The sequence below is a fragment of the Galendromus occidentalis genome, unplaced genomic scaffold (assembly GCF_000255335.2).
Source record: "Galendromus occidentalis unplaced genomic scaffold, Mocc_1.1 scf7180000077459, whole genome shotgun sequence".
NCBI classification, from domain to species: domain Eukaryota; kingdom Metazoa; phylum Arthropoda; class Arachnida; order Mesostigmata; family Phytoseiidae; genus Galendromus; species Galendromus occidentalis.
Window position 1 is genome coordinate 313985 of NW_003805447.1, and position 27811 is coordinate 341795.

At 50.9% G+C, this 27811-nt stretch overlaps 4 protein-coding genes across 4 annotated transcripts; 2 read left to right on the forward strand and 2 right to left on the reverse strand.

Moving 5' to 3' along the window:
- Positions 1 to 6629: 6629 nt before the first annotated feature.
- LOC108864355 (uncharacterized) lies at positions 6630 to 7629 on the forward strand. Its single transcript, XM_018639823.1, has 3 exons — positions 6630 to 6693; positions 7018 to 7126; positions 7458 to 7629. The coding sequence occupies exons 1-3, from the start codon at positions 6645 to 6647 to the stop codon at positions 7627 to 7629; spliced, it is 330 nt and encodes a 109-aa protein (XP_018495339.1). The 5' UTR covers positions 6630 to 6644.
- A 558-nt stretch (positions 7630 to 8187) lies between these two features.
- Positions 8188 to 13760, reverse strand: LOC100902642 (uncharacterized). The gene is made up of 6 exons (XM_018639824.1): positions 13703 to 13760; positions 13546 to 13559; positions 11339 to 11545; positions 9971 to 10095; positions 9314 to 9825; positions 8188 to 9108 (listed from the first exon to the last, which is right to left on the reverse strand). Exons 3-6 carry the CDS (start codon positions 11480 to 11482, stop codon positions 8801 to 8803), a joined length of 1089 nt encoding a protein of 362 aa, XP_018495340.1. The 5' UTR covers positions 11483 to 11545; positions 13546 to 13559; positions 13703 to 13760; the 3' UTR covers positions 8188 to 8800.
- Positions 13761 to 16120: 2360 nt separating this feature from the next.
- LOC100902789 (heterogeneous nuclear ribonucleoproteins A2/B1) lies at positions 16121 to 20043 on the forward strand. Its single transcript, XM_003744075.2, has 7 exons — positions 16121 to 16163; positions 18224 to 18307; positions 18418 to 18599; positions 18727 to 18945; positions 19211 to 19369; positions 19505 to 19632; positions 19751 to 20043. Exons 1-7 carry the CDS (start codon positions 16128 to 16130, stop codon positions 19945 to 19947), a joined length of 1005 nt encoding a protein of 334 aa, XP_003744123.1. The 5' UTR covers positions 16121 to 16127; the 3' UTR covers positions 19948 to 20043.
- A 1393-nt stretch (positions 20044 to 21436) lies between these two features.
- LOC100902937 (nucleoredoxin-like protein 2) lies at positions 21437 to 22850 on the reverse strand. Its single transcript, XM_003744076.2, has 4 exons — positions 22599 to 22850; positions 22173 to 22303; positions 21910 to 22077; positions 21437 to 21820 (listed from the first exon to the last, which is right to left on the reverse strand). Exons 1-4 carry the CDS (start codon positions 22704 to 22706, stop codon positions 21670 to 21672), a joined length of 558 nt encoding a protein of 185 aa, XP_003744124.1. The 5' UTR covers positions 22707 to 22850; the 3' UTR covers positions 21437 to 21669.
- Between the last annotated feature and the right edge of the window lie 4961 nt (positions 22851 to 27811).

Genomic DNA, 27811 nt, shown 5'->3' on the forward strand with positions numbered 1-27811 from the left:
TGATTTTGAGATTCTTCTCACTGGCGAGGGGAAGAACTAGCTTATCCTTCCGGGTGTCATTCTGTTGCGTCACTGGTCCCGAACCACATGTCATATGGCTCTCGTGTAGAAATCGGACAGTCAGTTCCAGTATATCGGCCTTCTCGACACGTTTGCAGGAGCCTTCGGGATCAAGTTTCTTATCACGGATGCCACTATCTAAGAGGAAGCGTCGCAATTCTCCAAGGCTCTGGTTGATCCTCGCGCGACGTTTTTTCTCCATCAAAGGTTTGAGCACCTGAAATCCCAGAGGCTCCTGTTGAGCACGACTGTCAATCGAGGGAGGTTCCTAATCTATCGATCCTGATCGAGAGCTCAGGATCCTGCTCGAAGAAGAAGGGACGAGTTATCGCGGGATTCCGTAAATCTTCAGGTCCTTACCTTCCGTGCCTCCAAGGCCTTGTCGTAGGGCGTCTTCTGCGTATAGTAGTATCCTAACTCCATGGCGTTCCAGTGATCTAGTGACCCGAAGCGCGCGGTCTCCGCAAGGTCTTGAGCCCTGAGAGAGAGGAAAATCTCGCCCTCACGAGTTCTTCACAATGGCACAATGTGAGTGAGACGTCGTCGTCTACTCGACGAGAGAAGGAAGTGACCGGCCGAGTGCTGCTGGCGTTGTTGATAGCGCCGCGTCTGGAGCTTTTCGTGCTGCTGCTGATGATGTAACGAGTAGAAATCGAAAGAATGGGCACCCACTTGAAGGAGGTGTTGATTCCCATTTATCTTCCTGTTCTCTCACCGTTGTTGACTGAAGGGGTGCTCCGGAGACGGACTGTTGTGACTGAATGACTCACGACCCTGTTCGGAATCTCGGTCGAACGAGACGAAATCGTTAACAACACAAACAAACACTCGCTCGACGCGACGCGTACCTACTACTTGCGATTCTTCGTCGTCGAAGAAAATCATCGTGACATGCACAACATATAGAACCGAGGCATAAATCAGGACCAGTTGAAACGACATGCTTTTAGAGGGTAGACCATAGGATCATCGGGTCGCAACACCGAGCACGGGAGCTCAAACCTGATCGCTTCGAAGCTATCATGGTATCCATCATCCGCGAGCTTACCCAAATAATATCAATCGAGGATGAGGAGCGCAGACTCCTCGGCTGGAAGAGTTGATCGCATCGAATTTCCTTGTGGGCAGAAGTTTCCTGTTTCGTCTGAGGCAATTTTTTCAGGAAGTCTCTGGGGCAGGTTTTGTGAGGATTCACTTACCATCCAGCCTGCACCCGACTCGGGTGGTCCTCCACACTCCTCAGGAGGCATCACAGATAAACGTGATAAAACGGTACACGAACTCCGAAATAGAGAGTGAACGAGCACTGTGTAACCACGACTCCCTCCCCTGAGGATCAGATAGGAGTTCTAACACGTCCGTGAATCGATTTTGGATGATGAGCCATCCACTGAGGTTTTCTCGAAGATTACGGCACGGGGAGCGCGAACGTGAGATTGAATCTTCCAACAGCGAGCTGAGTGGACAATTCCTCGCGATCCCTCCGGATTGTGTAGCCGACTTTCGAGGAAAACGAGGCACAGGTAGCCAGCTCACTCAGTAGCCTGAGCTGTTCCTTTGCCTGCTCATGCCTCGGAAATCCGGATCGTCTCATCGACGCTGTCTCGATGAGGAAGTCCCCGGAGTCTTCGAGGGACTACTTCCCTAATCCCCATGCTCGCGGGGAATAGCTCCGGCTTCCGCGCTCCCGACCTCTCTTCGGACGAGGTCCGGAGGAATTGTCGCATGACGCAGCGCAATTGTCGCAGCTAGTATCGGTGTAGACCCAGTAAGCCGAAACTTTAACGCCGAAACCCAGAACGCCGAAATTCGTCTAACCGAAACCGAGTACGCCGAAAGTTGAGGTAGCCGAAACCCAGTGCGCCGAAAATTCCTCCAGGCGGAAATACCGATCACACGTCCCGAAGGAAGACAAAATGCTTCTTCTTCGAAATCCACTTCTCTTTCCAAGCTTATCTCCGTAATCGCGAGGGAACAGCTGCTTGACTCGTTAAGGCGCCGCGCGCTTGTGATTACATGCTCACGTCGTCCCGCTACGTACGGCACACAAAACGAGCCGGCGCGGCGGTGCAACTAGTAGATTGACTACATTATTCTCTCTGATCAAGCATTCGACTTTCGGGAGCATGATTTTCTCGCGCTACCGTCAGCTCGTACCATCGTTCAACAAGCTGACTCGTTTCCTCCGAGCATTTTCCAAAGACTCGTCTCCCCAGAGTCATTCCCGGATTGTCTGAGACAGGTAACTGCTAGAATGTACACAGGTTTCACGATGCAGGAGTGCTAGGAGATATATCTTCATTTTTTTTTAACCCTCAATGAGTAGCGGCAAATTTCATACTTTGATCCCAATGCTTCAGTATGTAGGCTTTTCAAGCCGAACACTGCGTGGCCGCCCCGCGGAATTCGGCTCAATTCGATCGACGACTTCTGGCGTCCTGAATATCGACGCTCTTAATTTTTGGCGACCTGGGTTTCGGCTCCTTTCGAGGCAGCTAGTATCGACATTTCTGTGTCTGAAAAAAAACGCGGCCAATAATTATTACGTACCTCTTTGAACGAAGATCTCTTGCGCCGAGACTCTCAATGCACCGAGCGATTATCCTCCATTCATCGGCTGGCGTCATGCAGGAACCCATGACGTCTATCTAAGTGAAAAATGCTTTCCACAACATTCAGAGACATATGTACATATATAAAGATGATTTTCTCAGCCTCTCACAGATGAGTTGACTCTCATAGGCGAGCAGTCTATGATGGACGGGCATCTTCCGTGGAAGAACTCAGCAGTCTGAGCCACAAAAAGGTGAAGTTCCTCTTCAAATTGTTTCCCAGAGGAGATCTCGTACGATCCGCGCTCTCGAGCGATCTGAATACGGCATTATCGCTTCTGGCCGTTGTTCCAGGGAGTGTTCAGCGTCACGACTCATGAGAAGAGCTAGGAAGTTGGCGCGATCGCATCAAAAGCCGTGAATTTTCACGGTATTTTCAGGCGATCCTCCATAGGAAGTCAATGGGGGGTGAAAATTGCCGTGAAACTCCGGGAAAAATGCCGTGAATTATTCCCAGCCTTACTCATGAGTATTCCAAGGCCTCGGGAGGTCAGCATTGGGTGCAATTTTCACTGAAGAGTTCTTTTCCCCGATCTGACTACAGACTCTCAATCAGAGGTCCGGCGAGCACCGCAAGCTTACTGCTACCCGTGTCGCCACAGCTAGGGAGATCTCGGAGAATCGTCAAAAAAATTGGTGACTTAATTTTTATTCAATGAGGTCCTAATGTATCCCAAAAAAACACTCCGGCATACGGATTGGTTCCAGGAGGGACAATCGATCATCTCGTATCCAAAAGTGGTCACTTCTTCGGCCAAAGTAAACCTCGTAGACCGGACTTCGCCTGCGTTCCTCCAGTCTCCTCTCTCTCTCGTCGGTCTACTTCGTTCGTCACATGGGTAGTCGAACATTTTGACGAACTAAAATGATGTGTCGAATCTTGACGCTCGCGATGTCGTCATATCGACAAGGTGAAAGAGGACCACCGGAGTCGAATGGAGTTTCAGAGCTTAACACAGAACAGAGGACATGCCGTCGCGTATTGACTTCGATCTGATTGCATCCGCAAGGCATCACCAACGTGACCCTAGAGCTATGTCTCACGGCTCAGTCAGCACGATATATTCATATGTGAGAATCCTTCCGAAGCTTGATCTTGCGCAAGTCAAATTGAAATCGAGTGGCTCGGCGGAACTGGGTTGCCCCGCTCAGAGGGTCTGCACTGCCATCCGAGAGAAGAAAAACCCTCTGTTCTGTTTGGTGAAGACGATCGGAGCAAGTTGTCTCCCATTGTTTGGGTTACACAAAGTTTTGAACCCTTGAACTGCGCCCTGGAGAGAAGTGAAGAGGGAATCCGCCCAGATATGCATAACCCTACGGGTCGTGACCTGGAGACCCACATCCAGACCTACGTAGTTCAGCATGCTCCATCATCATCATCATTATGCGATGCACATATGTCACAAAGGGAGCGAGCCAGAGACCGAGCTGGTGAATGGGTGAGACGAGAAAGCAAGCCGTCCAACCTGTGGCTCCTTGAGACGCGTGCTCGGGCTCGACTCGATTCGGCTCAGGTCCGACGACCATCGAAGAACAGGCGGACGAACGAACGACCGACCGAGCGGCCGAACGAACGAGTAAGTTAGCCTGTTCCGAGATTCTGGCGACAGCAGCCGCGAGAGAAGCGGCCTTTGGCACTCCACCCACGGCCGACAGAAGAGTGAAGTGCTCTCGATCTTCAACGACGACAGATGATGTAACTTGTGTTCCTGACCGCTGCAAGCGTCGTGCGCGGAGTTCAGAGCCATGAAAAAATAACTCGACGGCCGAGAATCGGGGCATTCTTCGAAGGAAGGGAAACGGATGCGCTCGGGCCGAGACAAAAAGATTCGTTCAATCCTCGATCGGGGTCGCTCTCGGCCTAGCCCGAGGGACACCTCCGAATCATTGATCGACCTGGTGCAATGATAACCAAATCGGTTATCGGGGATCGGGGGGCGTCAATCGTGAAAACCGTGGTTTATATGAGGGGACTTCCCATTTCACGGGGGTGGTGCGGGATGCCGAGTTGGTGGCTCCCGGGAAGGTTCCCAGCATGTTTTCGTAGGGTTTTCCACGAAGTTTTCTGCGAGGCTTTCCGCGCGGATCGCCGTAAGGGAAGTGATTGACATCAGCTGTTGGCAATGTTCAATTATCATGGTTCATTGCATGGATTCCTTTCCTGAAACGATACCGCGTGGCGTCGGTGATTCGCGTTTCACAACGTCTGGCTCCGGTTCTCATTGTATCCAGCTCTCCGACGGAGACATAAATCGAAAATTTATCTGTTTCGGTGATGAATTTTCCGATACGGACAGTCGCCATTCAAATGAGACGGGCATATGAGGTCCAGCCGGGGAGTATCGTCGGCCAGGAGGGGAGACGATGGCTCCGATAAGAGGGCCACCCGCGATCTCGCAGAGGAATCGCAACGAAGTCTGTGAGTAGTACATCCTGAGCGTTGTGCTCCATCTCGTGGTGTGAACGCGACTGAAGATTGGTCACCCGCTCCATCGTCTCTCACTGGGTCTGAAGTGTAGGGGAATAGCTTCGAGCTGTAGTCTTCTATCCTCCTCCATCGTAAGCTTGAATAATGATTCCGATGAAACCGCAGCGTAGTTTCGGACGGGGTCGCTGTTGCAATCACATTCGCGATTTCAGAGTTCCGACCCGCATCCTTGATTTGACCGCATACGGTTCGGGGCATGAAAATGGAGCTGAATATTGCATACAAACTTGGATGCCTCACAGAAAACAGTTGGCGGGAAGAATACGTCGTGGAGGATACATTTATTTGCTGTATATATCGCTGATCTCGAAGTGCGAGAGTTCACCTGTTTTTTTTTACTGTTACGAGGACCAATCGATAGGAATGGGACCCAGGAATCCCGGTAAGTCCATTGAGCACGACCGGAGACATGATCTCAAATGGATCACGGTGCCGATTGTGATAGCACTAGGTAATTGAGATGCACGTTGCGGGAGCCGTGATGTTATTTCGACTGCGTCTGAAGATCCTCGCTTCCCCTGCCTCCTCGGTGGCTTCCGGAGAACCTATGCTAGAGTTATTGCGAGCCGCTCGCACCGTCCCTCAGTGAGAGAGAACTCATGGCGCGCTCCGTTTTACCCCTGGAATTGCTCAGCAGTGGGGAACTCCGTTAACGTTGAGAGAGCCAAGCATCGACCCTCGTGACCTCGCCCGCCTCCCCATTTCCCAGTGCTGCTTGCCGAAGCTCGTCTGATCTGCCTACTGACCGAAATTCTGAACCAATTACGTGCGGAGAGAGCATTGATAGTCGGCAGCGGTTTGCCGCTCGCCTCAAAGAACCAGCTTCGGGCTATGTACTAATGTTTTTCTCTCCCGGAGCTACCAGAGTTTTTACGCCACAGTTCCACTTGAAAAGGTTCTATGGAGGAACAGACAAAGATTTGTCGGTTTGAGAATTCAGAAATGAAAATACCGAAACGCCAATTCGTTACACAGAAATCCGCCTCTTTGATTGCGTTTAAGATCCCCAAGCCTCTCTTGGGAGCCAAGATCGCCCGACCAGAATTCCTATTGTAGCTGGTGAGGTAACGAGCATTGGGGGAAAGGGTCTGTCTTCAATCTAGGGACGATACCGTAACTCCTGAAGGTCGTGAAGCTAATGATTTGCTTGGAGAAAGTGACGCGTAATAATGCGGTCGATTCGGCTAAGCCTCTGTCTATGCGTCGGACTCTCTTTCGAGGTATACGTCTCGAAATTCACACCGGAACTTGATCTGGGCGAGCTTCTGCTCCTACTTTACAGAATTCGCGCTGAAGAGCGAAGCGGTTTGGATTGCACAGAAGTGAATCGCTCCACCATCTGAGCTACCACCCAAACCGACAACGCTATCGTCGATGGATCTTCCGGCAAGGACTCATTTGGCGAGCCCTCGCTACTTTCACGGAAGGTATGTCGTTACCCGGCGTTTCTGTACGTACTACACAATTTCTTCGCCGCTCCAAAGATGCGTCTGGAATCCGTGGTATCTCTGTCTGTGCTTCTAGCGATCTCTTGTGAGTAAATCATCCCGTCTCGGGCCTCGGGTCGAGGCTGTGTCGTAAAATGTCCCCCCCCCTTGCGCTCGACGGCGCTGTGCACCAACTCTCCGCTAAGAGCTTTTCGGTGCACCATGCGACCGCCGTGCGCTTCCTGGACTCCATTTGCAATAGAACCGTCCTCATCGTAGACGAGGTCAATCAAAGAAGATCGAAGCTGTCTCGAAATCCCCGTCGTCCTTGCCCCAAGTGTTAATATGATACAGACAGAGCGGAGGGAAAAACAACTCGAACGGGACCAGCAAGTCTGTGACCATCATCTAAAAATTATGCTATTCCCAGCCGCCTGTGATCCAGATGGTTTCCGTCGTGACTCATCAACATGCGATAGAAAGTTCCACAACGACCTTCAGAGAACTGGATTCGATCTACAATCCAACTTCAACTGCTGGTAAGAAGGAGACGTCGAGGTTCAATGGGAAAATCCGAATTCTGTCTCCATCGATCTCTATCCCTGGAGCTTGCACTCTGCAGAAGCCGGACAATAGTAGATTTCTCTGGAAGGGCAAAGCAAACGCCTCCTCTGAAACATCACAGCAGTAGATTTATCAGAAGCGGGCTTTCAAGGACTACAATGCCCTCGCTCTCATCCACGCGAACGGCTGAGCGTCTATGTGGGACATCCCAATTGCGGTCCTACTGTGGACATGTGTGAAATCATATATTGCTGAGATACTGTGAGCTAATTTGGCATTAGCCTAATGCCCACGATTGTTTTTCAGCCCGTTCCATCAGATGGTCGAATGCATGAAGCTCGCAGCGCGCTACAGCGATTGCGGAAAGGAGAGGCTTCACATCGGGGAGATCAAACGCTTGAGACAATCGCAGGGACTCACTCGAGCTGATTGCATAGAGGGGAAAGAGCAGTGCCAGCTGAGACTCTACGAAATTTGAACTCGTATGTCGCTGTCAAACGGTCTCGCTGCATGAACTCGACAGACTTGCCGGGCTTATTTTTCACTTTCCCCGTATACGTGAGATGAATATGAGATGAAGCGAAATTCTTCTGAGTTCCTTGGCTGATTGCGATCGTCCGCGGTGACTCTCATGGGCGGCCGTGGTCGATTCCCGCGATGATGTTATACTCTCATTCCTGCTAACGAGCGACAACGTCCCCGATGGGGTACGATCGGTTGGAAAAACTCCTGTGCGCAGCCCTCTAGGCATCTACTAGTCCTCACACAGACCCCCTCGGGATAGAAAATAATAGCTGACGACAGAAAAAAGGAGAAAACAACGTTCAAGAACAACCCCTCCGAAAAATGGGGTTGTAACAAATCGAGACACTAATGCGAAAACTAGGATCCACTAAACACATAACGATGGAATAAATATCGTCTGATGGAGAATGAGATTGCACAAATTCATTCCGCTCGACAGTAGCGGATGGATCCTGTACGCCTCACCGACGATAGGCTACCAATGAAGAATGAGGTCACAGGTTCACGTTTGATATTTTTTTCTTTTTTCATCTGCGCATCTGATATAACACCGACTATGTACTTGGATCCGCCCTGACGCGCGCTGAATGTTCAGCCTTTAAATAGCTCTCCTCTTGGCATAGTTTGAAGTCGATGGTGGAAACCACTCATGGACAAGGAAACAGTCGCATTTAGTTCCCCCCCCCTGATACCGTTCACTTAAAGTCGATGAGTCTGCCGGCTCAATGGAGGATTCCCGAATCATGAAAACTCTCAAGTGTCCGGTGTGTTCATTTTCGGAACTCGGTGCCTTCCTCCCAAACAATAATTGCTTCCGAACGTTTTCAAGATTTTAGCTTTTACCGGGTCGGACCGGAGGAGATCTCCTCCCGGAAATTCGTGCATCAGCCGAATCGGAGCAACAAACACGATCCCCCATCGATATATTTATCACCTTCTTCCGTAAAATCGAACATCGCTCTACACCTTAACCGCACCCCAGCGTCTTCGTCACTACCATCTAACAGAAAACCGGGGTGGAAAAAGTTCCATTGATTGAGTGTGTATGTATGTGTGTTGGCGTGTATCAATTAGCGAAAGATCAGCGGATTCGCTCTCGACCAAAGGCAAAGTTACGGCTCTGTTCAAAAATGGTTCGTGTACAATCTCGGTCTCGGAAGATCGCCAAACATTTTGGTCTGGTCGTCCATCATCCGGTCCGAGAGGTCCTTCATAGATCGAGCGATATCCTCGAATTCTGGCTTGACGGGACTCTGTTCCAGTCTGCTCCTGGAGGATTCGTCAAGCCTTAGGCCTTGCCAATTCGATGCCTCTTTCGGAACCTCGATCGGCAGAGACGTCGCGTACTGGCTGAGATCCATGTCCGACTTTTGTGTGCGTTCCTGACTCGTCGTAGAAACGCCCTCATCTTCGTCATCTGTTCCACTCAATTCTGCAAAACGAGAACGAGAGATAAGTTACCCACTGCTGGATTGAATCAGGAATGTGTCACGGTGGAGTTATAGGGATATTTCGTTTCTCGATCCGTCATCCTGCGGTATCGATATCCTCTCTCCGGTATCCTTCGATATCCTCCATGTCCGGGATGCTGAATTATTGATAGCGCTCTAGTAAACGATGGACGGAACGATACATGCCTCTGGCCTCCTCCGCTGGCTCTGTCCGAGAGTCGTCCTCGTAAATGGCTTCGTCATTGAACTGCATTTCAAAGACGTCGTCATCTAGAGCGGGCTCCTTACTGCTGAGAAGCGATGCTTTACTCTCGGTAGACTCTGAACGTCTGACCGAGGAGCAGCTTTTCGTGGTCGCTGACGAGAATCTTCGCTCCTCGGCGCTCTCTTGATATTCGATTATCTTCAGTAACGTATTGCACTGATAGTCGCACTTCGATTGCAGTGCGCGCCACTGTTCCAGTGCCCTCCGATGCTGCTCTTCGATGATTCTGTGTTTTTCTGTCATCACCTGTTTCACCACCTGAATCATTTTGAGACGAACGTTCTGCAGGTAGCCGGGGACTAGGGAGTCCTTTCGGGCCGTCTCAGTGTCGATAAGGCCGCGCTGTAGCAGCGTGCTCGACGGATCGATTATGATCTGGAGACATTCCGAGAAGCAATTGTGTTGTCGGAGGCAATCCAGCTCCTTGTCACTTCTGAGGGGGAAAGGAAAGAACACTGAATAGATTTCCCACGGTCGACGTCGCCGAACGAGATAATCCCGGGTTCGGGAGGTCCGAAAGAGGATCCTCTCGAGTTGAATGATATTCATGAAAGGTTTGCCTAGAAATTCGAAATTACCTCTTGAGTTTCTGTGGGACCACAAAGTCCTGTCCTTGAATTGCGAAGACAAGTGCATTACAAGCGGCGCAATGTCTCAACTCGTTCTCTCCACACCTCTTCTCTCGCAAGAGCCAATCGTGAGTCTGAAGAAGGAAGAACAATTTAAACCATACAGGAAACGTTTTTACGACGGGGAGGCTCGCATGATTCCGAGGAGTTCGCGCAAATGCCCGAATCCCGTTTGAGCGTGCGCGAGTCTTCCGCTCGATAACACAGGTCCAGGCTGAGCCTCCCGGAAGTCCGCGAACGAGGACAACAGACTGAGAGGCAGCTCCCGCTCGCTGGTCTGACCCATCCGCTTCGGAAAGATTATATTAACATGTGCAAGCGAGGGCTCTCGGTGTAAAGCCACCGCGGAGAAATGATAACAATCGATTTTCCGAATGAGAAGCGCTCGCGACACAGCAGATGCTGGCCTCATAATCCCTGTGCACGATCCTCGCGCTGTAAAGCGTAAAAATCCGCCTCTGTCATCATCATCATCAATATACATCGATTGCGAATCGTAGAGTTTCACCAATCGATCCTGGTAGGCTCACAGTTCCTCCGCGGAACAAGCTTCGAGCAAGACCCGGTCTCTGATACCTACGTGTATCAGCGGTTTTCGTAGTAATGATTGGAATCATAATGACGATGAGAATAATATTATGAAAACATGAATCTAGATTTAGCTGTGCTTCGACGACGTCACGAAATCCTATACAGGTCGCCACCATCTGGAGCTCGCTTTCCGTTTCAGTGAAAAACAGTGAGATAACACATTTGACATAAGCCTTCTCGCCCAACCAGAAGATAGTCAACATTTCCAAGGTCTCTCAGCTGGCGCCTCTTGGAGAAAACGAGTCGATCTTTGCTGCTAACTAATTCAAATTTACGTATTCAGCGACTACTGTTACCGCACGGCGAAAAAAACAAACGTTGAACAGGCTTCTTTTTTGCCGGCTGAATCGTGATCGAGAAGGCCAGGAAGTATCGCCTTTTCATCGGAGAGTCGACTACCACGGCTCCTCTCTTCATGAAATACTTCTATCTCGGAATAGCGGAACCTTCCTGGCTCGCAGAAACCTCCTTTGGCAATTCGAAAATGAGAGGGAAAAGAATAGATCGCAACACTGCGGCTGGTGAAATTATCGTTTAGCGGGTTGTATTCCCGCACAGATTGGAATGCTGAATTTGACTAGATTCGAAGCTTGAGGCTCGAGATGAAAGAGCAAACATCACGTTCATCCAGTTCGAGGTCGACGCGACACATCAGAGAAAAAGAGCTCCATTCCTCAGCGATTCCCAAAGATTTTGAGAGAAGTCACGACTTGATGCAGTACTCACTACTCGTTTCTGCGGCTTCGCTAGATAGCAGAGATTCTCCCCGAAGACCGATTCCAGAGGTTCATCGCGGAGAGACTTTGCGGAAGCTTCGGGACAGCGAAGCTCCACATTGAGACACGCGCACGCGAAGACAATCTCCCCCATGTCTGAGCGAATCCGGAGTCCGAACTATCACCGAGCCAGCTCTCTATCGGGATTGGAACATTTCTGCAAAGAAAACAAAAAATCAAGACTTAAGCTACGTCCGATGTTGGTTCGCCCGCCTGGCATCTCGTTCGCCAGTTTGCTTCCGACTGTTGGCCAAGTATCGCACTCGACAGGTGAATACTGTGAATCTTCCTACATAACCGCATTTCATGACTCTCCCTTGATTTCCTGCTTTTTATAAATGAGGAAATCGAATTGCGGTGCCGCTGAGGAGTGTGCCGATCGTATCGGTGCCCGCACTCGACTCGACAGGTAAATCGACGACGGGCCGACAATGATCGAAGCATCAGCTTTGACTACAGCCTGCGTCACGCCAGCATACGAGATAGATAAGTTATGTGTAACATAGATTGAATGAAGTGCAAATTCATGGAGTCGACGGTGACAACTTGGTCGCCAGCCAACTCCAATACGGCGCGGAGCCATCCCTGGTATTTCTGGGTAGCGCAACTGTGCAGCCCGTCGCTGGCTCGCGCCGCGTACTTCAGTGCATCTCACTCCTGAAGATATTCGTGTTTTTTTCTTCTCTCGGTAATAACTCAGACTTGGTACGAAAATCAGATCTCCAACCGAGCGGGCGAAGACGCTCCTGTGGGCGCGTCGTTGAGTGAGAGGAGCGTTCCGCGCAGATTTCCAAATAGAAAAATATAAATACGCTCAATATGAGAAGTTCGACGATGAAATTTCCACGACTGCGCGATGCGTTATCTTGACTTTTCCCGGAAACGAATTAAAATACATCGTACAATGAGATTCTATTCCGCTCAATCAATAGCATAAGTCACAAACAGGATAAGGACCGAACAGGATACTGAAGCGTTGCGCGCACGGCGTTCGGAAACAAACTCTGAATTTTCAGCATTCAGGTAAGCACACGATACTCTCGGACGGAGCGGACGAACAAGAAGGTCCACCGGCCGGCTGTCTGATCGACAACCAGTTAGGCCATGGTTCAGTCACTTAGCTCAGTTCGTTGGTCTATCCGTCAGTCAGAGGGTCAGCCAGCCAGTCAGTCGGTCCGTCCGTCCGTCTGTCCGCCCGTCCTGCCGTCAATCGAGGCAGTTGGCTTCCGAAGTCGCTCGGTGGTCAAGACAAAGCTCGGACGGTCAATTTGTTTGCCTCATATTCCGAAGGAGCCCAGAAAATTCACTGTTGCCTAAGTGAGTATACCGATTGGATTCTCGCCCCTCCGTGTCCGTGGGTGCCGGAGACGGGAGTTCACTTGCCGGCCACCGTAGTTTCGCTTGTCGTTTGAGAAGCGCTAGAAGCCGACGGACTTCCACTCTGTATGCTGATCCGCTTACATCGCGATTAAGCTCAGATTGGGAGGATAACTTGAGCAAAAGGCAGTAGCGTCTAATTCGCGGGTACACACCGAGAAGAATTGGAAAACACTCCAGAGTTAGCACTCGCGCTGCTGATCGCAGCAGATTCGGTCCCGGTCGGCAACAAACAAACGTAATTACTTAGATGACGTATGCGAGCTCGAGCTCGAGCCGGAGACGTTTGAGACTCGGTGAATTATCGTCGACCGCACTCAAGAACACAAGAGCAATCACCATAACTGATGAAGAAACGTCTGAGAAAATGTTCGTCCAGGAGGCCCCTGTTTCAAGGCCTCGTTCACTCGGCTCACAGGCGATGGAGTGTACGTTCAAAACAACGCAACGTCTGCTTGATTACCGCTTGAAAAACTTCACTACCAGATGGAAATCAACGATATCCTGATCGCCGGAACGTCTGACTTCTCAATGCATACCGTCAGACGCTCTGTTACCGACTGGCTGACTGAGTGACTCGACTGGCTTATCATCAGCAGCAGCAGCAGAGTCTCCGGTCGCGATCGGCTGTCCCGAGCTTCGGGGACACTATCATTACCGAATCGTCGGTGCAGGAGCTTGTCGAGTCCGGGACCGAGCCTTCCGCGGTATCTCCGAGCTCCGAGTCTTATTCGCAATGCACTTTTCAATGAAAAAGCGCAGTCCGTGAACACAACATACCTGGCTGGTAGGAGCTGCTGCAGCAAGAGCACACAGTCAGTAACAACACAGTCTGTTTACATGCAGTAGCGCCGCTGGGCGAAGGCCGCCGACATCGAGCGGGAAATTTGCAGCTTTTAAAATTATATGTCGACGCTCTCGGCCCCGGAAGACTTACCCGACCGACCGCGCATCGGCGCAATGAAACGAGTCGTTTACGAGTGCGATTGAAACCACTGCAACTCCTGGGGCCGCTTTCTCCCATGGAGGCAGACTCAGCTGATGCTCGGAGAGAAAGTGAGGGTTACGTGGGGAGAAGTTGGATTTCTAGGCCTTGCGTCATCGATGCCTCGGAAACGAGCATGCATTTTGGAGCGTTGTGCTCTCCCGAGGTCCAGACCCCCTCAGGACTCCTCAAAACGGACGTTCATTATCGTAATCATCCTTTCTGATCGATTCGATAGTTCAGACCCTGAGTTGATCGGGTGAAATGGCCAGAATCGATCTCCATTCGATTACTTGAGGACTCGTTAGATGCTCAGGTACGAGAGAAATATTCTGAAGCTGCTTAGGCTTTGCACTCTTCGAAATATTCCACGGAGTCTCTCTGTTCTGGGTTGAATCGACTCGGAGACCAGATAATTTCAAATCTGCCGGGTGCCCTTTCTCTCAGAGGGGGCTGGGCCTAGACGCAGCAGCGACAAGTGGTGCTCCGGGTTGCCGACTTGCCGTCGTTCCACTCCATCCACACCGCTATCCCTCGAATCGCGAACTCGAGGACAAGATCGGACAAGAGGCGGCTAGAAAGACAACGGGACTGACGACTGAGCTGCCGTCCAGCAATCCCCGTTGGCTGACAAGTCGGGAGGTTTAGATATGACTATTGGAAAAAAGGCCGGATCGAGGAGAAGTGGACGTGGGAGTCGCTCGATTGCTGTTTCAACAGTTTGACGTCCACTGGCTCCGCATGAATTGTATCGAGGTGGCATACAATCTCGAGGGCGATACCGCGCGAACGGAGCCCGAGGGAAAATTCCGCAAGATGGGAGTCACATGAGGGGATATAGAAGACTGACGAAAAGATCGATCTTTCGTTTCTCTTGTAAGCCTGAGCGACTGCGGGCGATCCTCCTAACTCCCCAACCTGACAGCTCGGGCTCATTGAAGATCACCCATCGATCGCACAAACAGCCCTCTGAGTTCTCGCTGCTTCACCTAAAGTGACATATCGCATCACGATTCCTCTCCCCCCCCCCTAGCCCGACCTGGCTTGATCGTTACTGAAGAAAGAGGCTTTCGGGAACTCGATTATCTTCAGAAGATCTGAACAAAACTCGAATTTTTGTCAGGAGTTCAGGTCGCCGCGGAGTATCCCACCGATTTTTCCTTCAGAGAGCATGGTGTCGAACCTTAAATTTTCGATACGAGCACACCTCGAGCGGTACCTCGGTTTCCTGAGCTGGCATGGTCCCGTCAAATCCCGCTTCCGAGGCAGACCTGCTCTTCATGAGTTTCTCGGGCCCTTGCTTCGGGAAGGATACATCAGCATCAACAAATCGTCACAGGAGAACTCAGCTATCGATGATTGCGGATCTGGCAACCTGCGAAGAGGGAAGCCATGAAGATGCCGAGCCAACCAATACGAATGGGTCGAAGCTACACACTGTTCGAGCGTCCATTGTGTGAAGGAACTACGGAAACTCGGCCAACCAGAAATTCCCTGGAAACAATGGCCGATATGAGGAATGGGAGACGCAGATAAGTAGATTTTCGGGGGAACCAATCTCTATGTGGAACTTCCTCGAGTTGTCCCCTCTCTGCCCTCGCGTGTTCCAGGAAGAATATCTGGAATCAGGCGGACGCCGGCACTTTCTCTTCCTAGGAGAGATAATCGGCGCCCTGCCGTCTTCGGTTCGAATCTCCCAGCTCTTCTAACTCCTCCGATGCCTCGACCTAGCCCAGGAAGACGAGACTGGAGTAGTGGGGGAAGATGCGCCGATATTCGCTCGAGCTGTCAACATTGATCATCATCAGCATCATTCCCCTCCCATTCGATTCGAGTCAAGCATCTCCCGACGGCTCCCTGTCTAGTTCCTCCCCCGGAATCGATGCACGAACATCCTCGCCGCTCACCAGCCTGAGTTCACCTGTGCTGGAAGCGAGGCTTGCAATCCGGCTATCAGATCGATTCCTGACTATAATGATGACAATGATCCGAGAATGACCTGCATGTCTAACAGTGGTTAGAGTTGGTGTGTTGTTTGGTGGTGTGATCTGGTGTGTGAACGGCAGGCAGGAGGAGGGAGGAGGAGGGGCAACACACACCACCGGGCGTCGTCCGCTCGCTTCTGCTACTGCTAAGCTGACGGATTATTTGTTGTTCTTCTCGTACCGCTGCTACTCCGAGTGGTGGTGGTGGTGGTTGTTCTCTTGTGGGAATTGTAGTCCGTCCACATTTGCTGCCTGTTGAAGTCGTCGTTGTCGTCGTCGTCAAAGTTGACTTTTTTTTGACTGACGGCGAATATCTTCCGAGCGCACCTCGATCGCGTCACATCTAATTGCAGCAGCGTGTCGCTTTCCGAGCAACAAGCACCATCGCAAAAATGAAACAGGAAAACGGAAACGAGTCAACCCCGTCGGTAAGTTGACGTAAGCTAAATTGAACGAAGCATATAGCGCTCGTTTAGCCTAAGATGGCAGAATTATACCGTTACTCTGCCGTTGCTTTTTCACTCGATCGTGTCGTCGTGAATGAACGGTCACGTAAAGTGCGTCAGAGATTCGCAATCATTAGATGATGAGCTCGAATTCGATTCCCGCATAAGACGAGTGAAAGTCGCTGTTCAGCGGACGGTGGGATCTCCGTGATCGGTGTTCGGCGTCGTCGTCATTATTTCGGTTTGTGGTCGTTATTTTTTTAGAGTTCACGGCTGCTCTGCGCGTACAGGGATCGACTTTGAAAAAAAAATCTATATCCAAACAAACGAGATGAAGCCGAGTTCAGCGCGGGAGCTTGACGACTGGGCAAACCAGCGAGCGCTCCGGACTCCACCTTCGGCTCTTTCGCCGGGATCGAGGCAAATAGCAGCGAGCGATGGTACACGAACGTTGGTCGGCTGTTTGTTAGATTCTGAAAGTCGGAGTCTATTCGGGACGGCCTGTATGCAGGGGTGAGCAGATCGAAATCGATGCCGGTCCTGATATGCAGTCGAGCGGCATCGTGAGCGTCGAATACACGCCTCGCTCGAAAGTGAGCGCAGAAATTTCTTTGACGAGATTTCGATTAGTCATCATATCGATTTTACGAGGCCGAGCGCGCACCTTGTGTAAGAGCGGCGCAGTCAGGCGCATCGGCTCGCTAGGTATGCATCTGAAAACCCTATAACGTGGCAAAGCCGGCAGAACTATTCCGAGTACATATGTTCTATACAGAGAAATGGTCTCCTCACTGAATAGGCATGCGCTTAGAGAGACAGGGATTCGATCCACGATTCCTCGTCGTGAGAATAGAGCTTGTCGGAAGCGCCGCGCCGTAAGGTCTTCGTATCCCGAGCTGATTTACGAATTCGCGGGGTCCTCTTCAGAATCGTATTTAGAATCTGAAGGGGGAATTTCCACTCTGTCCGGAACGGATTCTGATCATTATTTATCTAACAAGCGGATAGCGTCCATCGGATAGCGAATCCTAGAACCGACGAACTGTATCTGGATATAACCAGAGAGTAGCATCAGATAGCTTCCTCGAGAAGCGTTTCTTTGCTCGTCTCGTTGGCCGAGGAGAGCGAGAATAACCTTATCTGATGGAATCGTGTCGAGAGAGTATCTTTCGTTGTCGGTTGTTGAGCCCGCTTTCGGGCAATAATTCGGTCTCGACTCTCACTGCACTTACAGCTGGCAGCCGGCACGGGAGTTCTGCGCCGATATTATTATTTGTCCAACTGTTTCCACTCTTTTTTTCGTTGATTTTCTGGTCTATCTGCTCGCTCGCGTTCGTTGCCTTACAGAGTAGTGACCTCAAAAAGAGCTACGTTGAATAACGGTCGTAGTCTACGAACTCGTCACGTTGCCGTTCTTTGACACTGACGAGAAGGATGTCGCCGGTGGCTTGTTGCTTGTGCTGCGAGCGCCGCGCCGTCGGAGCTAAGAAGGGGGGGGGCTCCGGGTCAGCATTGCGGGGAAAAATCGGTTTTCCCTTCCATCCGTCGCTCACGTCTTCTTCAGCCTTCGCATGGGAGCCATGAATATATTTTGCTGTACTCGGAGAAATCAACGATATACGTAGGACTTGCGCGCGGATTTCCGAAAATCGGAAGGGGCCGATGGCCTCTCATGGGGCATCTCTCCACGGCAGCCTCTCTCTGCAGAGGCTGCGTCATGATCGTCGAGCCAAGTCCTGAACAGAGCGCTGCGACGTGGAGAGCGAATCTAGTGGGCGAAGCAAGGCGCTCAAAGGAGCGTTCCCGTCTGAGGGGACCTCTCGTTGAGCTTGTCGGTATATAGCCCGGAGCTGATTACACCTCTCCGTTTTCGTCGACAAAATAAAGTAGTCTGAGAGCGCATCTTCCAGCGAGATAGAAATCATTCTCATCTTCTCATAACTTCGCTCCACCTCTCATAACACTCGATAAAGAAGTTTCATGATGTTGTTTATAATGAAATGAATATCTGATCCGGATTAAGAAGAGAACTTCATTTTCAGAACGGCGGCTCGAGTGAACCCGAGTACATGCGTAAGCTATTCATCGGCGGCCTCGATTATAAAACGAACGAGGTCACTCTCAAGGTAAGCTGCCGATTCTTGGTATGGCCTGGAGTTCGGCGTGAAGAATACCCGAACTTATAGAATATGGAGCCACATATTGAAACACGTCTCACGTGTGCAACGGTCGACAGGAGTACTACTCGAAATGGGGTGAAATCATGGATTGTGTGGTCATGACAGACCCGTACTCGAAGCGTTCACGGGGATTTGGTTTCGTAACTTACGCTGATTCTCAAATGGTGGATCAGGCCATGGCTCAGAGACCGCATATAATCGATAATAGGACCGTTGAGCCCAAAAGAGCGATTCCGAGGTCAGTGAACTTTCCGGTAGGAGAATCTCAATCGGAATCCTTTATAACGTCCCAGGTCTTTCCTCTATGGGTATTTTGCCCCGGTTCACCCTTCGGCGCGGGAGACAATGATTTTTAACGGTTCCAGAGAGCAGTCTTCGGGTGATACGAACATGTCGGTGAAGAAGCTCTTTGTCGGCGGCCTCTCGACAGAAACTGAAGCTGAAGACCTACGAAATTACTTCGGGAAATATGGCTCAATCGAAGAAGTCATCATAGCCACCGAGAGGGACACGGGACGCAAGAGAGGTTTCGGTTTCGTAACCTTCGACGATTACGACTCTGTGGACAAAGTGGTTCTACAACGGTAGGTCGGAGACAGAATTCGCCATCAGCAAAGAGAACCGCCCCGATCGGAGTTCCAAGCCGAAACGGGATAAGACCATTGAGTCCACACAGCTGTTTCCTGTCAACTGTTTGACCATGAGACCTGCGGCGAACTCATTCTGCGAATCTAAATGATTTCCGGGACGCTTTCGGAAAACCTTGGACGAATAGCCCTCAGGAACGTTCCCTGAGCGTTTTCCTTTCCGATCCGCAAACTCAAATGCCCTCTTCGTTTGATTCTTCAGACACCACATGATTAAGGGAAAAAGGACTGAAGTGAAGAAGGCCTTGAGCAAAATCGAAATGGAGAAAGCGAAGAGGAAAGACTCCTTCATGGGACCACCTCATAATTCTGGACCGAGTCACCATTACCGCGGCCCCCCTGCACCCCCTCCTCATAGAGGGTGAGTTCGGCAAGCATTGAGGGAATCCTAATAGGCGGATGGAAAGGGAAAACGTCTGATGGGCATACTTCCCTCCGAATCGTACTTTCGAGGAGCTTCTCGGGTTCGGTGCATTGACCGATTTGAGTTTTGCAGCGGATATTCGTCACGCGGCTACGGCGACTCGGATGATTGGCCCGGATACGCTTGGGGGGGACAACCCCAATCTCAGGGAGGTCCCCAGACGAACGCTTTCCCAAGCTACTCCACGGACAGCTACTCAGGTTAGTCGTCTAAATCGATTCGAGGTGCGGTCGCCTGAGAAGTCTTTCTGTGATAGAATAATTTGGAGCGAGGAAAAAGTTGGCGTCGCTTGTAATGTGAGCCGATTCTATGTTTTAGGTTGGGGGGGAAATTCCAATGAGTACCCGCAGGGATATCAGAGCTATCAGCCACTCTACGGGTACGGGGAAAACTCAGGGGGTGGTTCCGGCGCTCCAGGACCCTTCCGAGGAGGGGGCTACAGTTCGAGCGCTCGGGCTGCCGCGTCTCCGTATGGGGGTGAGTACCCCAGGGCTGCGACTAGGAGTCAGTATTAGGACCAAGATGGGGTAGGATGGTGGTGCTGTCAACGGAAACGGGTCGTTGCCTAGGATTGGTCGGGACACGATGCAACAGCCACAGCAACCAGTACAAGTCAATAGAGTCAATCATTCAAATCGAGAAAGGGGCACTCGAGCAAGCGGTCATCCGTCCGTCCGTCCGTGCGCTGACCAACCGACCGATCGAGTCGCCGCTAAGTCATAGGGAGTATCCGTCGAAACGAAATATGGAACGTCTATACAAGGCAGGCGGTGTGCAGGAGATCGTGGAGGAGAAATTGTGGGCTGGCGGGCAGGAAGAGAGGAAGGCAGGCAGGCAGGATGAGATGGAGACAGGAAGATTCGATGGAATGATCATGCATTCTGATTAAACATATAAAGCTCTTATTGAGACTACCATAATTATCATCGAGGAAGAATATGTATACGCTTTGTTGCAGATAGAAGAACTCTATCTGAGTGAGAAAGGAGATGTTGTATAATAAATCGATTATCGTCCTTTAGATCGAGGCTATAGCTGTAGTGCTTTGATTTCGGGGAGTAGCAAGGGGAGTTTCCGTTCTTCGATTCGGGTTCCGGGACCGTCGACGAAAAAGAATTTCTAGGATCTCCACCGCAGGCTAGGAAGGAACGTAAGAAGGATATACGATAGATCGGGTGATAGACGACGCGGAAGCGAATCGACGTCGACGGCGACATCTAGGTCGATCAAAGATCTTCGGTCAGGCGTGCAGTCGGGAAAGAAGGAATGAGAGCGACAGGGCCAGCGAGAGACAGCTGTTTCTGCAACTTCAGAGATGTTCGGAGAGCTTGGACAGGAAGGTCCGTAGCTGTAGAGGAAGGATTCCCTCATAACATTGCTCAAAACGGCGGATGCATTTCAGGACGGTCCCCTGTCGACAGGATCAGCGCGAACAGGTTCTGAGTGAGACGGGTACTCGCTGTGCTTATCGCCAGTTGTCATTCTATTCTATATTGTATAAATTGTATAAATGTAATATAAGACGATCGTGTATTGGAGTGTAAAATAAAATGATTGCTTTGCGAATGGATATTCTACCACTGATTGGCCTGGAGATAGCATCTCGGTCCAAACCTCCGGTAAACGGACAGGAGCTTGTGAAGGGCAACAGAGAGCTGCGTGGACGCAATTGAACAAAATAGAGGAACATTTCAGAGAGAGCGATTCCATCCCAGCTCTGAACTCCAGGGAAGAAGAGCTGCCGGGGGTTCGAGACTATCGGTCCCGATCACAGGGTCTAGGACAATGCGCGAAACATCAGAAACCGCAATCCGGGGAGCAGGAGACAGCTTTTTCTTGCACAGGTTCTCCGAGGCAATTCGGATGGATGTCCGCGAGGCTCCTCGTACAAGGCCCCCGCCCAGCGATCTCTCCTAGGCCGGTCCCTCCCTATCGAGCAGTCCCAGAGACGTCATCTGACATTTCCCCCTCTTTCTTCTGCTCATTGTGGAAAACGCTCGACTCTCCTGAAGGGTCACGCATTTTATTCCGAAATAAGAGGACTTCCTCTCTGTCGCATTGATTCCAACGCTGGGATTGCGTCGTAATCCATGCTCCCACGAACGCCCGGTCCAAGAGGAATGCTTTTTTCCGAATGATATCCCAACGATTCCGAATAATGCATCACTCTTCGATTCGAATTCATCAATAGACTGATGCTTCGGATGATGGCAAGCGAGGCACGTTGCGATCAAGAACTACTGCGGAGCGCCTGCCGTCCATTTTTCCCATACACCAGCATCGAGTCGCAGGATTTCATTCCTGCCGTCAGTGGAGACGACTACGCCATCTCCGTTCAAAACGATGACGGTCGGAATCGATGAGACTTGGAAGTGTTCAGCGAATTTCCTGGGAAAGAAACCCGCGAGATAGACGTTATCGATGGACTTTAGGAACGACATTGATTGTGCAGGATTCGATGTCTTGTCGGAACTGACTTTTTGATGGGCGACCCGAACTCGAAAGCGAACCAGTCCCCGTGACTTTCTTCCATGTACGACAACATCTGTTCCTCGGTCCTGTCGGATGACATGAAGATCACTTCGATCTTCTTTCCGGCTTCCTTCAAACCCTTGTAGATGCTTGCCAGCTGCGGTGTGAAGTTGCTGTGAATGGTTGACGGAGAGTGATGAGTTCCACAAAAATTACCAAAACAGATTCCACGAAAAGACCGATCCTTTATATCGACCATCAATCTCACCGACATGGGGGACACCAATGCGCCGAGAAATAGAAGACCACGATGTCGTTCTCTGCAAAAACCTCAGATATGGGTTTCTTCTTCTTGTCAAGCTTCGATACTTGAGAGCCGGAGATGATGTCCATGTCGAACTGCGGAGCACAAGAAAATCTTTGTTCACGAGGCGATGTTCGAGCGTTCTTGCAGCCTCGTTCGGCCGGCTGATTCAGGAGAGACCCTGATCGACTCGGTCGAACGGTTTCAGGTAGGGTATTGAAGAGCCCGGGCTAGGGCGAGCCGAATTTCCGCACATAGTCTTTTAGAATCGTATCAAGCTCAAAGAAGCCAAGTTCTCGCCGCTCAGATAGCTTGCATCACGAATAAAACGACTCGGATGACTTGAACTACGAATGGAGCACGGCTGGTGATATCCGATTGAACACCTACTTTGGATCCAACCGGTACTGAAGATGACGAACCCTTGCCACCGAATAGTTTGAGGAGTATGACGACGATTATTACAGGAATGATACTGCTCTGAAGGAGCTCCCACATGTCGGCAGAGGAGTATACGTAGTTTCAATTATGGAGAATAATTAAAAATCTTCTCCCCGGAGGTGATCAGACAGCTGACTGAGCACTTCTGTCTGTTGTCAGCACCCTCGATCACAGTTCTAGCGGGGAATCGGCAGCACAAGAGCTTCCCGTTTTTTGGGGCCCACCTGTCAGGCTCCTAAAAGGCGGAACCCCTTGAGCAGCTGCGAGTAGAATTCCGTCATTTATGGTTGGGGTGTCAGGTCTAGACTTCAACAGCCTCCTTACCTGGGGAAATCGGGCTTGTATTCCGTATCGAAAGAAGCACGGGACCTTGAGAGCGCCTTCCGGAAATCACCTACCGCGTGAGACCCCTTAACAACAAAGTCTATACGCCCCTCATGTCACACTTCCCTGCCGAAACCGGCGGACAGGTCGGCCGGCTGAGGCGGCCGTATTGGCCGAGGGCGGAGGCGGCGAATTGGCGCGGTTTTCAATTCACGGAGCGGAGGAGTCCTCTCCAATCTGCCCAAGTTTGCCAGTGGTACCGTGGGAGTTTGGTTAAAAACTTTCTGAACTTATCTAGGACCCATGAAGAATAAGTAGATGACTGAGGATGCAGAAGTTGCCATCCTGGAGCATGACTTGCTTCAAGGAGGACGAGCTCTCTAAAATCGAGGCGATGAAAGTTTCAAAGTGGAAGACGAAAAGTATTCCAGACTGGTACACCGCCGGACATACACTGGCCGAACGATCCAATGGGAAACGGAACTTTGAGGACGAGTGAGTATTCCAGGGCGAACAATAGAAAGGAAAACCGGAAGACAGTCGATGGACTCCTTCCGAGGCTCCACGGTTCACGGAGTCGGAAACTATCTCGATGGTTTCCAGTGTTCCCGTGCCGAAGAATCCGCTCCCAAGGGCCAGGGTACCTCCTTTGGGAGTATGCCCTCCAGTCAAGGCAAGGTGACGCAGTCGTTCCTCTGCTGTTCACCGAGGGGAGGGACTCCGCCTGGCACTGGCGGAGCCACGAAAATCTTGAGCGACATCCATATTGGGAATGACCATATGCGTTCAAGTGTAGTTGGAATTCTTTGCCTCGAACTAGCACCCATTCGCGAACGGGCATAATCCGACATCAGACCGCCAGAAGAAAAACCTCTGTCGCCGACAGGGCTTTCTGGTGGCGAGTCTACCGACGACAGGCCGTGGCGACGTCAAAGGTTTGCGGTAATTTATCTTGCGGATTGGATCGCCCTATCGAGCAAACCGGTGCACGTCAGCCCAGGCTTCCGATTGGCTTCCCTGAAGAGGGCCGGGAATAAACAACGAGGTAAACGCGGAGGGTTGGTGAATCTCCGGTACAATCGCATCAAGCACTAATCGTTGTTTCGGGAGGCGAGGCACTGACCGAAGAAGACATCACGTTTCAACAAACGCGCAAACGCTGCATTTCGCTGGGAAGAACACGTTCTAATGAGCATCAGCAACAGGCGAGTTATCCGACATAGCTCCTCTATAGTGTTGACCGAGTCAAAGTTCTCATGGATTTGCCGAATGCTGACAGAAAGAAAGTCGCAGCAAAGCCGCGATTCAATTTCGCTGAATCCATTTTCATTCCTCCTAATTGCCCTGTCTTGTTTTGGAGAAAGTATGAAAGTCTATATCTCTTTTATTCAAAGGTATCTGAATGGTAGACGTAGCCTATCACAGCATCTTAGGGTGTCACATATGACAAGCAAGCAGGAGGGGAGTGCCGGAAGATCTCACTATTCAGGACCCGTCTGTTGGTCTTGGCGCATATACGCCATGCAAAGGAGTTCCTTATCGCTTCAGTTCTGGCTGAGGATTTTGTGCGTAATGTGAGTTTCGATCTCACCAAGTTACGGGATACATCGAAGAAATGATCTGTATCTCCCAATAACACAACTCTTCGAAGGGCTTGAGCATCAAAGGCCCCGAGTTTTTCCATGATAGGGGGAAGTGAGATCTCGGAGAGATGTGACGGGCACCGGTATCGAAGTCTCCTAACGAAATAGTTCTGTATCGATTCAACACTTTTTACATGCTTCGATTTGTGCGGGATCCAGATGGGAGCACAATAGATAATTTTCGAAAAGACTAGGGTATCCGAGCTTCGTCCCAGGCTGCGAATCGACGTGAATGTTCAAGAAGGACAACGTAGCGGTGGGTCTCCATGAAGACCCAAACCGTCGGAATAAATCACTTCCCTGTAAAATGCAAGTCCAGATTATTCGCGCTCCGGCCACAGCACCGAGTGGCTGTCCCCCCCCCCCAGCGCTAGAATATTGAATTCAAGAATCAAACGGCATGCCGTATTCCAAGTATACTTCATTCAAAAAGGTGTTTCGTCCGTCAAGCTGAAATCTTCTTTGGCAACGTTCGACCTCGCAGCAAGGAGGCTCCTCATCTCAGCCAATCCCAATCAGGGTTCGGATTCGACGGGGGTCTGGAGAGATAGCTCTCCTCTGAAGGTTCCAGCCACGGCCGGGACTTCGAGTAGTATTCTTTTAACAGGATGTGCCTTTCGAACCGTTCATCTCCCATACGTTCTTGATCATAGTTGCGGGCGTTCCCGGCTTTGCTAAACAGTCGCTTCGCGGGAACATTGGTGGGTGGAACCGTCTGGAGGGCAGTGCAAATTTGTGCCGGTAGTGCCATGAGACCCTAAAACTCGAGGTGAGCTGACCTTCACTCAGGTCTTCGCAGCTTCTCTTAGCTCGTGGCATACCATAATCATGATCATGGGATGTTGGACCATGAGCTGGCGTCTCTTCCCTTGCCTTCTTGAGGCATTCAGTTACGAGTTTCTCTAACTCGCGCTCTTCAGACGGGAGATGGCTCCCTGGTTTGATCGATCGGAGTCGTCGATCGAACGAGGAGGTGAGCTCCCGCTCCGCGAGGTATCTCGCGAAGCGCGCAGGGAAGCATCCCCGCATTCTGATCCGAGCGCAACGATTCCATGTCAACACTTCGGCGAAAGGACCCCGAAGTCGATCCAGATTTGCTACCATTGTCTGAAAAAAAAGGCAGTGAATATGTGGAATGTGGACTGGATATCAAGGAAAATGTCGACTTGCGACATTCGGAGTCATTGTCTGGGGTGGGAACGTTACTTGAAGAATCAGTTTCAGACAGAGTCACAACTCATAACTTCGAGAACTGCATCCCTTTTAGCCAGCGTGGAGTCGTTCGCCGACATACACTTCGTGGCTTCTTGGACATGGTTCAACGCCGAGACAGCGTCTTGAGGAACTTCTTTCTCGTTGGGGTTCAAGAAAGAGACCCTTAAACTTGGGCGACTTGCGAGGAATTCCCTGAGAGGGTTCTCCAGTCTCAGGAATCGTTGAACCACTGCCAATGTACTGTTCCATCTTCAAAGGGAAATGGTCAGTTTGGGCAATGGCAAGACAGCGGAATCAATCGGAAGGGACAAAAACGGACTCAGCAGTTTTGAATAGTCTTGCTAAAACTCTCTCTCTCTGTGAATTTAACCCTGAACCCGCGCTGACCTTGTCGGCATGTCCATGAGGACCTTTAACCTGTCCTTGACCACGCATAATTCGGTGAACTGATCGCATCTTGTTGGGCTTCGAACGAATAGACGGCAAATACTCCTGACTTTTTTTATCGCCTCCCACAGGCGTGTCGTACGCTTCCGCGATCGCCTGAACTTCGAGTTCTGAGGTCTGCTCTCGCGTTGGAAATGGGTATACCTAGTTAATGAACAACTCTCTCCGATCGTGTTCTAATGAAATTCACGATGGAATTGTGAGGTCAGTACACAAAGTGTGCGGTTTGAGTTCAGCTGGGATTCGGTAGCAGCGATCTCAGCTTTCCCTGGAGTTCCCGCTTCAACAAGGTGGGTCAACTTTCCTCCCGTTGCGGCTTCGGGCGGGCTGCTCCCCCTCCTCCTCTATCTCGTCCAAAGCCGTCCTTCGAGTGGTGATTGGTTCCGCGTTCAAGCGCTTGCCTCCCAACGTGACAATCACTGCTTGGTGCGAGGCGCGCGCGTCACACGCCTGGAAAAAGAAGGGCCCGCAGGATATTTTCGGCGTCCCCGGTGTCAAACAATCTCCCCATCAATTCGATGCTCGATGATTGCAGGCACGGTATCGCCGAACTGGAGTGCACCGTCACCCCCACGGAACGTTTCGTCTTTAGGCTCCACTCGTCCGCGCTCGGCGTGAAAACGCAACGCCTGGCCTTGAGTTGTGCGATTTCGGATATCAGTAGACCGTTCGCACGGCTGTACTCACGGTCCACGGAGTCTTTCGCTATTTTTGGGCTGATCGTCCCCAGTCCCATTCTCCACAGAGCTAGTCGGAAGCCTGGGCCAGTGAATTTATGGTCTGGTATATTCCATTTGGCCATCCATAAGCCGCAGACTAGGTCGCGGAAGTCCTTGTCGTCACCCCTGTGTTTTTGACTTGTTGAGGAGGCGACCCCGTTATCGGAGAGCTCACTACCGCTTGCGACCGTACTCTCGCTGATTTTCGAAGTATTTGTCTTCGCGGCAGAGGTGCTCAATCGACGGTTCGGGTTCGGGGAACACCTGAAGAGCATATGCTCAGTTTCTAGATGTCGCCTGAACGTTTCGTAATTTTGCGTGTTCGAGGCGAATTCAGACTGGTCGGGACACAGCAGACAACGGACCGCGTTCCCATCTTGCCTGCGGGGGCCGTACTCCCAGATCGGGTCCCCTGGGAGATGAGAAACTGATTGATAAAACTTTCCCCATCTCGGATATTTATACGTACCTAGTTTTTCTGAGAAAATAAATCCTTCATTGATCGAACCATCTGATCTGTCATACGTAAGCTACTCCGCCAAAGGCCCACTGGCCCGTGTTACGGATGTAGGTATATTATTAAATACTGTCCGCTGTGAGTGAGGCAGCTCGGTTCGGAATCTTCTCTATTCTGGACATCCGGGGGTGGGTGCTGGCATTTTCCCCGATGGCGGAGGAAGGATATAGCCGGAGACTGCGTTCGTAATTCTCGACGAAATTTCAGTGAAGCTCCCTTGAATCGATCGCACGAGAGGCAAAATTATCTATGTATCTTATGTATTTTGAAACACCGACACAGACGTGTGAATAAACG